This window comes from Stegastes partitus, unplaced genomic scaffold (genome assembly GCF_000690725.1).
Source record: "Stegastes partitus isolate 25-593 unplaced genomic scaffold, Stegastes_partitus-1.0.2 Scaffold2423, whole genome shotgun sequence".
NCBI classification, from domain to species: Eukaryota; Metazoa; Chordata; class Actinopteri; family Pomacentridae; genus Stegastes; species Stegastes partitus.
The window spans coordinates 12,745-30,084 of record NW_007580154.1 but is presented as its reverse complement, the minus strand read 5'-3'; the positions used below and the strand labels follow the sequence as shown (position 1 = coordinate 30,084).

Below are 17,340 nucleotides of genomic sequence, written 5' to 3'. Positions count from 1 at the left end.
AACCCAGAACCACAATTAAGACGGATGTAGTATTTGTTGTGCATTATTTCTGTTGCAACAAACCTCAGAGAGTTGCAGCTGAGAGGTTTTAGAATTTGCATCAGCGTCAGTGTTTTCCAACTCACTGTTATAAGAAGTTTCTTATTTTCCCAGTTAGATTAGGTGGAGTTTTTTCTTGAGTTTTCAGATGTTTCTCTGGCCTGCTGAAGGAGAATCACTTCATTTCAAATTTGTCCCAAGTGTCTCTGATCCATAGAGCCTAAGGTTCGTTTTGGCCTCACAGCTGTGGAGCTGTTACTGTCTGAGTTTAGGGAATTTTTCCTGGTGGAAACTTACTAAAAATAGCCGAGACACCTTAAGGGGTTAATAAGATGCTCATATGCCAAATGTACACTGGAAGAAGTGAGCCCTTTCTAGTGAAGAAGGATGGAGGGGATGAAATCCTGAGGCATCACTCCATGCTGAGGCAGCTGAGGTTTATTCACAGGCTCCACTAGTCTGAGTCAGCCAATTTAAGAATGAATCTTTCAAATTTAGAGCCTTTTTACTGTGAAATTTCCTTCGCAGAGAAACTTCTTGCTTGTAAAGGTTTAATAGCAACAGCAGCAACAAACCTACAATCACCTGCCAGAGAAAATATATGCACTTGAGTGCTCCTTATAGTATCGCATTGTCTTCATCTGATATGCACGGAGCGTTTTGGCGTGGAGACACGATTTTGTTGCCCACCTCAAAGGAAATCGCTTCTCTGCTAGTGCAGAGAGAATCTGTAATTATAGGGAACGTAAACGCTTTATGAGCGTTGTGTTGGGGTAGACTTTAACAATCCGAGCCAATCCTAAAATTACAATTTCTTTGTCAGGTGGTTGCTATTGGCATGCAAGGCAGTAGGAACGGCAATCAGCACGCTCTGCATGGGAAGTACAGAAGCACTTAGAGTATGCAGCCATGCATATAACACGTCTATGGATTTGCATTTCAGTGTGCGTTCACTACATTTAGAACGTGAGCACTGTGTAGACAAACATTAAATTTAGAACATGTTAAACCCCATAATGCATTTAGGAGACACTAATCCAGGACGTTGGGCCTTGTTAGCGCTGAGTGTCAACATACATCGGCTCCATAATTGATGAATTAAATAACATGTTCAGGTCAGAACTATTTTATTCATACGGCACCGAGGCACAACACAAGCAGTCCCACAGCACTTTGCATAAAAAGGCCACGATGTCACTGTGTTACAGGAAGAAACCCAACAAACGATTCCACCTGGAGCAGCACACGGCTGGACGAGAGCTGGATGGAAGCTGCTGCTTGTCGTTTGCATTTCAATAGACTGAGCTGTGTGTAAAAGCAGTGGAGCTCTTCTCCTGTTGTTTGCATTTGTCATTTACGTAGGTCATGTCCAGCCAACCAGTTTGCTCATTTGTGCCTCTCTGGCCTCTTTCCTCTTATTGCATTTCCATCTCCAGAGTTCTGACAAATGTATGTAGAGCTTAAACACCGAACTCCATTTGGCGCTGCACAACACTTCTCCTTCCACTTTTAACTGTAAAATATTCAGACCAAATTGATTCTTATTGTCCTTAAGTTAAAAATGCACTCGTGCTGGGTTCTTTAGTTCCTTGTGTGCATCAGCCGACAGTTTATCCAGTAAACGATAAATAAAGGAGGAAGGTTTCTCCCAGAATTTCTTATTTCTCAATAACGCTGTCTAACCTTGACTGTAATGAACATTTTTTTCGAACATGCTCTGAAAAGTGCTTTAATGAACAAAGCTGTGAAGCTCTCGGGTCCCCGCTTGTAATCAGTGAAAGAGCGTTAAACGAAACGGCGGCTACGTCCTGACCGTCCAATCAGTGACCACCAAGGACATCGTCATTCCAACCAATACCAACAAAAGGAACTGAATTCACCATTTTCTGTCACTGAAAGAGTTTTATTCTCAAATGATCTAAGGAACGGCTCTGTCAGCTTCAGAAAACGTGCTAAAAATCCAGTTTACTGCTGTGGACTCAAGGAAAAGGAGGTTTGTTCAGGGGATTCACTGCATATAAAATTCACACCAAAACACAAACATGGCATTTAAAATCAGGGTGCATCCACACAGATTTCCCTTCATTAGTCCGGACGTTCCCAGTCGCACAATCTGTCCATGATTAAGCATCACTGGTCAGTTCAAACCTCTCATGGATGCTGATGGAGAACGACAGCGCTACAACACAGACATGGTAACGCATAAGGGGCAGTTCACAAAATCAAACCAAGTGGTCAGATATGTTACCCCAAAACAATCATTCTTGGGAGCTCAATTTTCTGCTGGAACACATCTCTACCATTTACTCTTTACTGGCAGCACACTGCAATGGTTTTGGGTCAAAAACATAAACTAATATAAATGGTAGCTGGTGAGAAATTCACAGTCAGAATATGTACTTATCATATAGACAAGTAATTTTATTATTCGAGACTTTTGTATGCTTATGTTTAGAATGCTTTACTTTCATTCAGGTGTTTGCATTTTCTCTTTTTCATCATTTTCATGTCTCGTGTCATGTGTGTTTAGAACGGTAGTGTTCTCTAAAAGCAGACCTCAGGAGCAGGCAGCACTACGTTTTTATGGTATATTGCAAACGGGAGCTGGAGTTTCACTGAGGTGCTGAGCTTGTTGGCAGCTAGCGGTGAGTTGTGGCTGGCAGACGTTGGAGTGAGGCCGGGAAGCGCCGGACAGGCTGATGGAGGATGGCAGAGACGGCGGCTGGTTGGATGAGTTGAGCAGGTGGTGTGGAACGGAGAGGCAGGCGGGCTCGGCTACTGAGAGGTGTGTTGGTGTGGAGATGGGAGAGGCTGGCAGCAGATGATGGACCTGACACACACACACACGCATGACTCAGGAGGTCAAATAACACGAGGAAACTTCACCGAGGTGGAATTTGGCCGTTTGCGAACGGAGCGTTCTGGCAGAAAGTGGAGAGCAGAGCAGGAATGTATATGATCCAGCTACAAACTTATCATGAAAAAATGTTTAGGCATTATCGATAATCATTTTTAATGCTTCCTCCCACAGTCCAGAAACATGCTGAGGTTAATTGGTGATTCTAAATTGTCCGTAGGTGTGAATGTGAGTGTGCTTGGTTGTCTGTCTCTAAGTGTAGCCCTGTGATAGACTGGTTACCTGTCCAGGTGAACCTGCCTTCACCCTGAGTCAGCCGGGATAGACTCCAGCCCCCCATGACCCTCGTGTGGATTAAGCGGTATGTAGACATGATGGATGGATGGATGGAGAAGAAAATAATGATCTCAACTTGATACACATAGTTAAAGAAAGCAAGTGAGTCCCGTTAGGTACACGGAGGGCGATCAGGGTGAAACTACCACACTGTGGCCAGGTTAAGGGTCTGGAGGGGCTGTGAAGGACCCCATGCTGTCCTCCACCAGATTTACCAACATCAAATCCAGGAGTCCTCAGAGCAGGCCACCAGGTGATGGGGGACAAAGGGTCATGGGGGTTTTCAAAGCACAAACCCATTTAGCAGCCACCTTTCCCCACCAATCCAAACCTCCACTGGGGGACGTGATGAGAGGACTAGCGTGCCTTGGAAGGCCTGAACATAGGAGGGTGAAGCTCCATTATTATTTAATAGGCTGTTTTAAGCCAGAGGAGGCTCGGGGTTTGTTCTGTGCTTTCATTGACAGGTTGCATCTGATGCCTTTTAGTGAAACTGTCAAGCATTTTATTGAACAATTTTCTTACTGCTATTAACGAAAAGTCTACCAACGATGCATCCCGCTCTCTGACATCACCCAAGCCTAGTATGTGTTTCAGGATCTTTATTGATGGATGAATGTCTGATATGCAGGTGAATTGGCTACGAGGTGTCCAAACAAATATACATAAACAGAAAGGAGCGGTTCGATCCATCCATCGTCTATGCACCGCTTAATCCTCACTACGGACAACAAGATAAGAAACACAAAAAGTACAAGAAGGGGGGAAATAAAGCAGACATAAGGGAGACGGGACAGCCAGAATTATCCTCTCAGTTCTTAGTTGTATATTGTTCCAGCGTGAGTCTGACACTAACAGTCATTATCGATTAGCTTACACTAAAGACGCACCTTGTGATGAATGAATTATGGACACTGTCTGGATCACAGCTGTGCACAGTGACCACGTGTCAGACTCCAGGCTCGCTCTGCTGAACGTCTCCACAGCGTGAGCAGGTTCTACGGTTCCTCCTACACGAGGGCTCCGTGTCACAGGGATTAAAACCAGCAGCAGTGCATACAAACAGATTTATGAAGGCGACAGAAGAAGAACACAGGAACATACGTCAGTGATTGTGCTTACACAGACTGTTGGTCGTAAATCTACAGTTTCATGAACTCTGGTCTCGTCCACAGAACACAGGATGTCCTGTTCAGTGTGGAGATGCTTCACGTTCTCCTGCTGCAAGTTTAACTTTAAATGAATCTACAGTAAAGCTTAAATTAACCAAATAAAAAGCAGCAAACCTTCAGATCCAATGTGACACATAAAGCTCATAAACATCATATTATGTATTTTATTCTCTGTTATTTATTTGTTATATATATATATATGTGTGTTGCCTAAATCTGCTGAACATAAAAGGTGATTTAGTTTTTAACATAATTTCTTCGTTAAATAATAGAAAAAACAGGATTCTTTAAGATTCCAACTAAACGAGACCCGATTGATCCTCCACAGCGGTGAACTGCAGACTTCATCAACAATTGTTGGTGCGCTAAAAAGAAAACATTCTGCTGAATAAAATATCACCTTGAAGCTCTTTTGTTTTCCTCTCTCTTCTCTGTGCCTCTGTGATCGCGCGAGGCCAAGTCCCAACTGTATACCCAAATGCAAACACACTCGCATACGTCCCCGCGTGTCAAAAGATGTGATGGATTACAACAATCAAACAATATTTCATGAGTCCCAGCTGGCTGCGAGCAGCCCGAGCCATTTAAATTTGTAGGAGAGAACAGCTCTCGTCTTCTATTTTTGTCCCCTCTGTCTTCCCCTCTCCTCGCCGGTGAGTCACGCTCTGTTCCCAACCTGCTGCGACACACTCTGATCTGAAGGAACACAAACACACACCGAGCGCTGCTGATTAATATCTTGGAAATCATTAGTTTATAGTCGTCCTAAAGAAGTCTGCGCTGCCTCCTGTGATCCCAGACAGACAACTCCGAGCATCCGACTGAAGCAACAGAAATCTGAACACAACTTTTGTGCTCATGAATCAGAAATTTTGTCTTTTTTCCAGAAAAATGTTCAGACTTGCTGAACCTCTTGTCTCTCTTCTTGTGTTCTGACATTAAGGCCAGAAGCAGCATGACTTTGGTGTCTTTTATCCTTTTTCTTTTTTTGCTGAAGGTCATTTCAGAATGAAACTGGTATTTTTCCTCCTCATAAACGTAATCGTCCATATTTACATTTATCCGTGTGGATGCACATCACTGACGGGGAACACGCTGTGATCTCTGCTCTGTACCTCATGACATGATTGCAGATAGGTTCGCCTTAGATTTATGGCAAATTAACGTCATTAAATTCAAGCGTAAGCTCATTCCTGGTCAGCTCAGAGCTTCTGCTGGGATACATACGTCATGGTGAAAGGTCATAACCATGGAGAGGGAGACTTTATGAGACTACCTCCACCTCTTTAGGAAAATTTAACAGTCAAGCAGGACTTTGGCAATATTTCAGCACAATTAAGCACCACATAACAGACTGAAGCCCAGATATTGAGACGTTGTTGATTCTGATTCTGACGAGTTTCTTTGTCTTCATTTGGTCAAGTTTGTTCAGTAATTTTTCTTAGTTCTATTCTTCTTCATTTTTCTTTTATTTTCCTTTTCATATTTACACTCTTTGTTGATCCCACAAGGGGCAACTGTCTTTTCACGTCTTGTTAGAAAGCTGTTGTCAGAGTACAGCATCACATTACTGCACTGCTGGAGAGGGAAGAATAAAAGGCCTTGCTCAAAGGCTTCTGATCAGTAGCCCAAATCCTAAACCACTGAGCCTGGCTCATACAATCACAGCTAAGAGACGTATTTTTCATTCTTCCAAACCTGAAATACGAAGTCAGTGTGAAAATGCCCCAAACTGCAGTTCCTAAAATGTCCACTCGAGGCTCCAAAAGCGAGTCCCCATCGACCCCCTTGTTAAAATGAACAACTTTGCAGCAGAAATAAACGTGTTTACAGGACAGTACAACAAATGGTTTTGGCTTCAATATGTTAAGTTTAATCAGCTGTTTACTGACAGACTTGATTTCGTTTGATATTTTGTCGGTTTAAGCAGTTTTTTCTTCACGTAGCTTTGACAACGTAAAGCTTCAGCAGTCGATAATGTTCGTTTTTACACGTATTTCCACCATGTCTGTGTTTTCAAACTTTAAAAGGTTAGAAAAAAAGTTAGTTAACTTGATATGATTCATTCAAATAATCATTTTAAGTCAAAGTGTTCCAGGTTAGAATAACGAAGAAATGAAATAGAAATAAATATTACACGATTAAGCTCGGTTTACTAGAAATGACCAAAACTTACGTACATGAAGTAAATTAGAAAACATGAGTTGATTTGACTAAACTGCTTCGTGTGGTTTTACAGTGTGCATTGTTTTCTGATTGACTACTTTGTGTTACTGCTGCGCTCTTTTAATCACATCGAGTTCTGACTAACTGGTTGTAAACCATTCAGAGCCGAACACCTGAACAGGAACCTTTGTCCTCACACAGGCGGTTACATAACAGACTGCAGGCCCGTCGGATCCGGCCCGGATATCATTTAATAGAGCCAAGAATACAAGCCAATTAACTGTAAATGAAAGGTAATTGATTTACAGTGCCAAATGTACTGTAAAACAAGCCTGCTTTGTGTTGACAGGCTAATGAGGACGGCGCTGTGTGAGTCGCCGGCTTTGTGTAGGTGTGTGTTGAAGATGGATGCAGCGTGGTTGAAAAGAAGGGGAGGGTCTGTTTAATTTACTGTATTGAGTGGGTGGTTGCTAGAAGGTGTGAAATAGAGACTTGGAAGGAGTTGGTGTGTAGTTCTGTTGTTTTCTGAGGGTGTGACTGAACAAATCATATAAATATCAGGAACAATGAGTAAGCATTAGATTCTGTTTATATATATTTAAAAGGGGATATAAACATGTGCAAATGTTCCATGTGATTTCTAACTTAATTAATATGCTGATCACATGACGAGCAGCATCTTAGCGTGATTTGTGTCTGACCCGTCAATATGTGAGAAGGGCACGCTGTGACTAATTAAAAATGTATGCAAGTCTGTCATTTAATCATTTAATGATGCACTCGTGGTTCTTCATGATCACGTCTCACGTCTGTTCATTATCTGCAGTAGTTTATTCAGGTTTATCCAGCAACACGTGGGGTACATCCTGGTCCATCAGAAAGCCCAGTGCTCAGTATTTATGGTTGTTCCATCCCATACAACGCTGGGATTTGTTGTCACTGCAAAGTAAATAAGGCTGAAGAGAAGATAGAAATAACGCTTGTGTCTGTATCACATCACATACTGGACCTGTCACGGCTAACACAATCAGCGTCCGGTTATGTGGTCTGGATAATGTCTGCTAACCGGACTTGCTATCAATAAGGCGTCTTGTTGCTCTGACTCTTCTAACGGTGTGATCACAGTCAATCAGCAGCCCGTTGTCAGACCTCCGCTCCAGTAATTTGATCGCAGCTGAACATGTCGCCATCATGTCTGAATGACCACCCGGTTCTTATTGGATCAGACCTCGTGTCGTTTCCGTAACTCCGTCCACACAGTCTGAACTACACGCTGTCTCATTAACGAAGAGGCACACCACACGGAGATGTACTTTTTCGAAAAGCGATTCAGAAAAAGGCTTTTTTCCATAATTTACCACCAGCGTTGACGCATAAGACGTCTAAAACACCTTTCTTGTTAACTTTCACATCTGTTGAGCTACAAACTGAACCGTCCACCACAATAAAGCAGACTGACCCGGACCAGCTGACTCGTCAGTGAACATGTACCAGCTTGTTACCGCCGTAGATTCACTTCATGTTGAGTTACCAGCAAGACATTCAGTCAGGAGATTTTTCAGTTGATGTGATTCCTCAGAATGTGTTTGCGCTGCTTTCACACCTGTCTGAGAGTCCAATCACGAAGCCAACAGGAAAACCTTCAAATTCGGTCCAGCTGCTCTAATCGTGTTCTAGCTGTAGTGCGTTGCTGCATGCGTTTACAGCTGTTGTTTGTGTGCATTCGTTCAGACAAGTTGTTTAAATGCAGTTTGTGAGTTAACACCAGATCTAAATGACAGAACTAAATAATCCGGATCAAGTATTTGCTGTTTGGAGAGGAAAAGATGTCTCAATTCATCCTGCTGCTCATGAAACCACCATTTTTCTTACTATATTTATGTGAGGTTTTGTTGATTCAGCTGGTCCATAAGTAGCAGCGAGCTTCAGCCTGAAACCATCACCTGCTCTGTGCAGTTTCTCTCTAATTTCCATGTAGTTTGTTTTTAATCCACAGCACTATAGTACATATCTGTTTTTTTTTCTCAGCCTTTACATGCCTTAAAGTTGAGGTCTGTTTATTCATGTGTTGTTTCTGCTGCTTTGTCTTTTTTTCTGAATCTCCGTCTAGACAAGAGCGCCGTATCTCCGGCCCTGCTCTCCTCGGCCTCCTCTCTCAGAGACCACGCAGCTTTCTTCCAGTCAGAAACCATGCGGCCGGCGAACGACCCTAAAGAGCGCGACCCCTCCCACGTTCGGATGCTGAACGATGTGCTCCGTGACCTGGAGAAGAGCTTCATCATCCCACAGACGCCGCCTGGAGTGTACAGGTAGGAGAGAAGTTACCGTCTCGGAGTTGGTGCAGGGCAGCAGTCAGGAGCCTCCTCCACCCCCAGAATGCACACAGATCACAACAAGGGAAGTTATGCCCGACAATAGAAGAGTTAAAGTTAGTGTTTAACATGTGAAGTTTGCTTCTAGCAATGCGTTTCTTGGTGTCCTTTCTTTTTTTTGGTGCAAATTTTTACAGGCCGACTGTTTTTGTGGGTCAGCGGCTCTTTGCTGCGTCTTCGTCCGGCGCTGAAATCTGTCATCATCCATTCCAGTTAGCTTTTAAAGGTTTAGCAAACTTGCAGGTGACCTGAAAACATTATTGTGAGAAAGTTTTTCCACCTTTGGCTCAGTAGTCAGTGTTTTCCTGCTCTCTTTTCCTCTCACAGTCGGTCCTGCTGCTTCCTCACCTACTTGTATAATCTCACATAGCCGCTCAGCTTCCTCTCGTTGAGCCGTCATGTTCTCTGGTGGACTCAGATTCCAGCATCACATGACATTTATTAGAGGTACCCCGTGTTTTCAAGACTTTTCCTTTGCTAACGAAACATTTGCGAATCCAACTTTTACCCACGCTCGCTCGTCTTTCTTGTTTTCTGACGATGCTTCGGTTCTCAGAGTCTCACTGCCACCGTCTGTTGATCAGTGAAGCTACAAGCAACCAGCAGCAGGAATGAACAGCTTTCACACACAAGATGCAAACAAAACAAAACACCTATAAACACTGCAAGAACACACCCTTAGAAAGGGAGGGAACATGTGACCAACTCGTGTGAGCAAACCTCAATAAGAAAAACTCAAAATGCTTTTAAAGTTAAGACGGAGCTTCATCAAACAGACAAACTCTGAATAAAAAGTCACTGAAAACTTTTAAGAGAATATTACAGCTTCCTTTGTGTTTAAAACTGAAGTAGACGTCCATAAAGTTCAAGTGCTCCTCCTGTGCTCCTGCTCAGGGGCCTCGGCTGCATGCTTCATAATTATAGGAGATTGTGTTTCAGTGAAGGTCAAGCACGAACCCAACCAAACGTTATTGGAATATTCTGATTAAAAGAAAAAGGACAAAGACAACATAAAACTTGATTAAATAGAATGATCTTTATTTGTGGAGTAAGAATGTGAACTTCAGAGATGGCTTTGTGGTGAACCAGGTGGTTTGAATGCAACAAACAGAAGTACGCTGTGCATCTTAAATGTTGTTAATTGAGACCTAAAAAGATTCATCGTGTACGTGTGATGATCTGACTTCACTTTACTGCTTTAAGGCAGCCTTTTATTGATTGCCCAAATAAAGGAGAGTGAAGCAGTCACATGGCGCGTTATACGTCCCCTGGAGTTATTTAAATTCATGACTTCATTTTGAAAGGTCTTCTGGTCTGCTGCCATTAAACAGATAATTAAAGAGGCCTTTATTAACTATCAACTGTTTAACATTCAGAACTCTTTATTGTCAGGATATGACGATGAGAAATAAGGCGATATTGTGCACGGTGATTGTAGCGGTGGTCCGGTGCGGCTGAACGAATAAACGCTGGTTTATTTGGACCATCCTGGCAGACAAAGAACAGGGCGGTAGGTTACACCTGTTTGAACACAATGTGGCCTGTAGCCGGCTCAGCGGTGACTCATCCAAACAGCTCCCACTTTGCCTGCAAAACATTTGGAGCCCACAAGTGGTAATTTCTGAGGCCAAATCCAGGAATTCAAATTTGGCAGCCAGAGTTACAGTACAGGACCAGAGGGAACACACTGAGGTGTGAAGAGAGTTTACTCTCATGCTTCATTTTGAAAAAGAGCGAGACTTTTCCCAGGATTAGTAATAAATGCAGCACTACCAGTCAGAAGTTTGACTCACCGACACACTCAGGGGAGCTTCTTTACTTTTACTGTTTTATATATTGCAGAGTAAAACTAAAGACATTATGAATTAGCACACATGGACTTCAGTGAGTAATTTTAAAAAAAAAGTGTAAGTGTTTAAAGTTTTAGATTTATTAAACTTGCCCCCTTTTTGCTTGATAACATCCCTGTTAGTGCCCTCCTGTGTCGCCTAATGGAAAAAGGATCTATAACAGGCAGCAAAACATATCAGATATCAACACGTAATTGAAAAAAAAAAATGCAAAAAATGTTCAACTGGTACTGGAGAGAAATGAAGAATAAGCCCTCTGCACAGTCTGAGCCAGAGACATCAAGGTGGCAGCGTCTGGTGCGAATGATGCAAAGGAAGATTTTAAATTGAAACTGCACCAGAGGAATATACATCAGAGGAAGAATCAGCCACAGATGGCAATCTTGGCATGTCCCAAATCCAATGCCCCGACAAGTGTGGTGAGGACTGAAGTTACGCTTTGCAACTTCAAAGCCCGACACAGTGGGCCGTTGCTGGAGCAGACCATCCACCCATCCAACCATTTATTTTCCAGGTGGGTGGTTGTAGAGACCAGGTCATGTGATGCAGCACTTCATCGCTCTGCTTCTCGGTCAGGTGGCCATTATGGAGCCTAGAGTGTTGGTTCAGCTAATGGTGATCCCACTAAGGTCAGAGGTCAGAGGGATGTTGTGGTAGCCGTGTTAGTGTTTCCTCGAGCTGTGAATGAATGTCTAACAGTGTCACTGGTAAAGCCCAACTGAACCACTACCGGCCCGTTGCCCTCACCTCTGTGGTGATGAAATGTTTGGAAAGACTGGTCAGAAACTTCATCACCTCCTCCCTACCTGCCTCCCTGGGCCCCCTACAGTTCGCATACTGGCCAAACAGATGACGCCATAAATCACCTGCTCCACACAGCCCCGGCCCACCTGGACACTAGGAAGGAATTATGTGCCAATGCTGTTGGTGGACTTCAGTTCAGCCTTCAAACCTTAATCCCCTCCAGACTGGTCACTAAGCTGCAGGACCTCGGACTCTCCTCCTCCCTGTGCTACAGCTGTTTGACCAGCAGACCACAGGTGGTTCTAGTGGGGAACCATCTGTCCCCCTCACGCACCCTTAACATCGGTGCCCCCCAGGACTGTGTGCTGGGCCCTCTGCTGGACTCACTGTACACCAATGACTGTCCACATCACACTCTGGCACCATCATTAAGTCTGCTGATGACACAGCAGTGGTGGGTCTGATCTCCAACAACAACGAGGAGGACTATCTGATGGAGATCACCACCTGGAGGACTGGTGCAGAGGCAACAGCCTCCTCCCTGTAATATTCAGACGAGTTTATCCTCAGTAGGTTTTTATCAGCCGTCACCAGTTTTATTGTGCAGTGCAGAATAAAGATTTTTATCACGATCCAATATTGTCGTCAATAGAAACAGCAGAACTGAAGTCAGACTCAGATGGTCAGCAGAGCTTCACAGGTGTTTATTCATAAAACTTCAAACCAACTTCATTTTGATTCTGACCTCTTCCTAATGTATAAAAGAAGACAGAAGTCTTGCTTGAAAGCTGTTTACTCTGAGTGTAAAGCTGCCTAGAAAAACAAAAGAAGCAAACAGAGAGTAGCTGTGCATGACGAAACCACTTCGGATCCTCTTTTTGACGTGGAAAAAAACTACAGTCTCCGTAGATACCACAGCACCTGGTGTGATCAAAGGGTTCAGTGACAGAAATAACCAGACCTGATTTAAACTTGGCTGCTTTCCCATTCAAAGTAGTCTTCTTGTGCAGCGATACTCTGCTCCCAGCACTCCTGCCACGTTTGAAATGGTCTCTGGAAGTCTTGGTCTGCCATCAGAACATTAGAACAGACGTCTAGTTCTGCATCAAAGCGACTTAATCTTCATGTGGATCATCATCGGTGACCAGAGTTGGGTCTGCAGCTCCGACCCAGAGACCAAGCAGAAGTCTTTAGTGGCTAAGATTGCAGAAGGCCAGGCAAGCAGCACAGCCAAGAGCATGCTGGTCATTTTCTTTCACATGAATGGGGTTTTATAAATTTATCCTTCTGGATCAAGTCGTCAACCCAAAGCTGTCTGAGGGAGAACATTCAGCACATGCACCCAGACTTCTAGCACAGTCCATCATGCACCTCACATTTGTTTGGCCTTACTCCGGATTTGGTTCCCTGCAACTTCTTTCTCATCTCCAGAATAGAATTTGAGGTTGGAGGGTTGCCATTTTTAAACCGTGGAGGAGATTCGGTGCAGGAGGTGCTGATGGAGCAGGACATCCAGGGAGTTTTCTTAGCGTCGCTGGAAGCCGAGTGGATGGTGACAAATTTAAAATCAGGCATGCTTTTTTGTGTTTATAGGCACAGTCTCTGTCATTTTTAACTAAATCAGTGTATTTCGAATGCATAAACCAAAAAAAACCTGCCGCACCAAGGAAAGGGGAGAAAACAAAAAGCTACAGCACAACTTTAGTGTAACCAAGAAGGTCCACATCACCCTCCTCCCTAATAATTTTCGCCCTAAATCAGATGCGGTGCCGTGTTGGGGCAGCAGTGATTTAAATCCCCATCAGCCATCTATCTTGCATTGCTTGCATCCACTTCTTTTTCAAGTTGTTCTACATATGGAGCAGAACAGCAATAATGTAACATAAAACTTGTGCTTCACAGTATTTCACACATATTTATTCCTTCTGACAAAAAAAGGGGAAAGGGGAATAATTTACACCCAACAGCGTTTGATTTTTTTTTTTTTTTCCCAGACGACAGCTTTTTAGGGCAGAGCAGCAGTAATTCATTGGCTCTGCTCCGTGCATGTGCAGGGAAGTGAGAGCTCCAGATTAGTGGATGAATTTGTTTTAGTCAAACTGTCCGCTTTAAGAATAAACACAATAAATCATATCAAATCACATTTACTTGCAGGATAGCTGACCTTGACTGATAGTGAGCACTTTTTTCTCTGCCACTATATTTTTATCCCACCTCGGTATAACACCTCGGTTCTGTTTGAGTTCTGCATCCACACCGAGTCCCTCCCTCCCCCCTCTCAGCTCTTTAGCTGTCTACTTTTCCACTAGATTCTAACAGAATAAATGGCTTCTGCTGTTCACTGTTATTCACAGTTTATGGCAGTAATAGACATGTTAATTGTCCTAGACTGCCATTAGCATCCAAGCTAAAATTAGCTGCTCCATCATGCTTGGAAAGCATTAAGGCTTAATAGCACTCATTTATAAAGGAAGTTACCATTCCCTCACAGGACCAAGACAATTAGTCTGAGAGAACTGAGCACTCTTTCAAATGTTTGCTTTGAAAACCTGAGGTGTGTTTTAAGCAACAGAATCACACACTGACAACAGTTTTTGATGCTCAGTAGAAAAGAAATGCAAATTCCTAACGATGCCTCTGATCTGTATTTTTGTTGTGCGCCTGGTTCTTGAGTTCTCGCCTTAAATGACACACCAAGCTTTAACAATGTGAAGTCCAATCACTGTGATTGTGGCTGCTGTGAAATCTTGTGAAGTGTTTCAATGCAAACCGGTTCAGCTGTAAATAGTCCAGTTCAAACGTGTAGTTGGCGCTGACAGAGGACTGAGACTGAGGATCATAGATAGCCTGGCAGCCAACAGGGTCAGTGGTGGTCCTGCTGCGTGCCCTGAAGGCCTCGAACTCGGTTCGGCTTCAGATGTATTTTTTTATTCAGAGTGATAAGACTGCAAAGATGAACACCTGCTTTCTGGCTAAACCTTGGAACAACGACTGTACATCAATACTGTACAGCAGAGCTGCACAATTAGTATTCACAGTTATTTTAATCAATGCTGAGATCACGATTATTCAGTATTTTTATTCCACTTTCAGCTTTTAATGAACCGAGCGCTGGTTTTACCTCCATGATGTGTGACAGTCCTGCTAAGATACAAACATTTGCATCAAAATAAGACAGAAAATTAGGTTCTTCTTGAATTTAGTGCGTCTAGAAGGGACAAAATATAAATAAAACAGCATCCCCTTATTGTTGAACGTCTTCTGATTGATAGACATTTGATTTTCCTGATAATGACTCGCGTGCAGGCTTCAGTAGATGCGAGCTTAGAGTCAGAGAGAAGCCTCCAGTCTCCACTCAGGTACTGCAGGCAGCAGCTCAGACGGCTTTGTGACTGAAAATAAGTTGTTCTGCTGCCACATGTACTGAAATTAACCGATTTTAGCCACATGGATTGTTCTCTGAAAGCGTCATATTTTCATGAGTGGAGCATTTTAAACGTCTGCATAGCTGTTGATCATGTTTGCTTAAATGCTGGAAGTTAGAATCATGATTGCGATTGATGCTCGATTAATTAAGCATCCCTACCATTTCTGATAATGAGTAAATAGAGACAACAACACACATTAACATACTCAAGTGCTTTGTTTTACATGTTGAACTCACCTTACCGTCACTAAGCTGACTCACCAACTGCTAGAAGAAAAGCATACGAAGCTCTGCTGGTGCTAGAAAAAGCCCCGATATCAGGAAAACTCTCCGTGACATATAGAAACCTAATTCAGCGTGAACACACAGCAGACTGCAGGAGAATCCACGCACATCCCTCTGCTCTGTGAATCTTGTTTTATCCGTTTCTTTGTAGTCTTTAGAAAAAAAAAGTTATTTCTTCAGCATGAAACGTCAGGATAATGACGCTGAGCTTCTTGTGAACTGGACTGAACCCAAACACCCGTAGAGCTCTGCACAGACTCTCAGTCCTCAGCTAGTGCTGTGCACACAGCACGCTGAACGGTCTCCATCAGACAAGACGGCTTTCCTTTGACATAAATTCTGTTTAGGCTGTAGAGGGAAGCTGCCTCTCTGAATCCCCACTTCTCAGCCAGGTAACACGGGGATCAGGCACCAGGAGCGTGAAAGGCATGTAATGCCAGAGGGGAACAAAAGAGAAGCAATGTTCCAGCAACACAAAATATAATCAATATAAACGGGACGAGAGGAAGCCACCAGGCACATTATAAACTCTGTGAACTATACGCAAAGTAAGAAATAATTATAACAACACGTGTAGTGGCAACAAAAAGTTTGTGAACACGCTGGAATTGTGAAGTTTTTTTGCATTATTTGGACATAAAATGCAATCTGGACACCATCAATTACAATCGTTCTTATTGTTTTGGACAAACACATTCAGACGGCTGAAGTCAGGGAACCCTCGCATTTCATGTCTGACTGAACGTTTTCTATTAATAGCCTCAAACGGGGGTTTCAGGTAGCTGCAGGTCTCTCTATGAATGACTCGCCACAGCCGGGGGTGAAGCCTGGGGTGAAATTCTTGGCTCTGCCTGGCCCACTCCAAAAAGTGGATTTTCTTTGTGCGAAGCCCTTCTGTCATAGTCGTACTGTTTAGGGTCATCGACCTGCTGCATCACCCAATTTCTGCTGAGCTCCAGCTGGCAGACAGACCCTGACATTATCCTGCATGATACCTTGGAACCTGAATTTATTTTCCCCTCCATGATTGCAGTCTATCTGAGAAAGAGGCAGAGAAGCAGCCCCAAATCCTGATGCTCCCTCTGCCGTATTTCTTGGGGATGATGTTTTCCTATCGGTATGTAGGGCCCCTTTTATAGTATACGATTCAGCCTCGGTGTCATCCCTCCACAAAACATTTTCCCAGCAGCTCTGTGGGCTGTCAAGGTGCTCGTTGGCAAACTTCAAGGATGCAGTGATGCTTTCTGGAGAGTTTGCCACCACTCATTGTCATTTGCATTAAACAGACTCATAAACAGCAAAGTCAACAAAAACCCCATATTTCCTTTTAGCCTTCAGCTTCACCTCTCTGAGCCTTTGTATTGGACCTTTCCCGTATTCCCGTGTCTTTGATGAAACACCCAAACAAAGTCATCTGCTAACCTTTTAGGCGCTAAAATTAAAATGTCCGTTTTTATTTATTCATTTCGTACAGCTTCATACAAAAGACCAGAAAAAGCCCATCTTGATTCTGTAGGAACCGCTGCACACAGGATTTTGAAGGTACTTGACAGGTGGCAGTTTGTCCTTTTCCTTCTGTCTCTTCGTGGACTGTAATCCCAGACACTGTTGAATGTTGAGATCAGGGCTATACGGATGCCACACCATCTGCTGAAGGACTCCGTGTTCTTCTTAATGACTCGCCTGCAGGTTGTTGTGACGTCGCACCATGAATGTGAGACAGATCAGATGCCTCAATGCTGGATAACAGGTTCAACAGAACAGAACATTTTTGCAAAGCACTGAGCATGCAGTAGGACACATTTAGCATGTTTCACTGCAGGAATTTGGAGACGGTTTTAGGGTGAAAAGTCTTTTTGAGTTATTTTTGAACGTCTCAGAAGCAAAACTACTGTGCAGGGCTCAACACTGGCTGAACTCGGGGAACTGATTGGTTAAAGTCAGAGAGTGCCGTATACATTTCTGCCTTCTCAGCATCCTTGTCTGGTAGCAGCCTCTACCAGTGCACTTGGAGTCAACATTATGGTGGAAGCTGTCAGATCCTAGACGCCAGGTTCCTGACATGAAACATGTGAGAACCCATAGACTGTAT

General features: G+C 43.5%; 1 protein-coding gene across 1 annotated transcript in view; it reads left to right on the top strand.

Annotated features, from left to right (window-relative positions):
* LOC103374978 (inactive N-acetylated-alpha-linked acidic dipeptidase-like protein 2) overlaps positions 1–17,340 on the top strand; it is a 33,524-nt gene that overhangs the window by 10,874 nt on the left and 5,310 nt on the right. Inside the window, exon 2 of the mRNA XM_008305153.1 lies at positions 8,681–8,879. Coding sequence (XP_008303375.1) covers positions 8,681–8,879 — 199 coding nt within the window. The remainder of the gene's footprint in view (positions 1–8,680; positions 8,880–17,340) is intronic.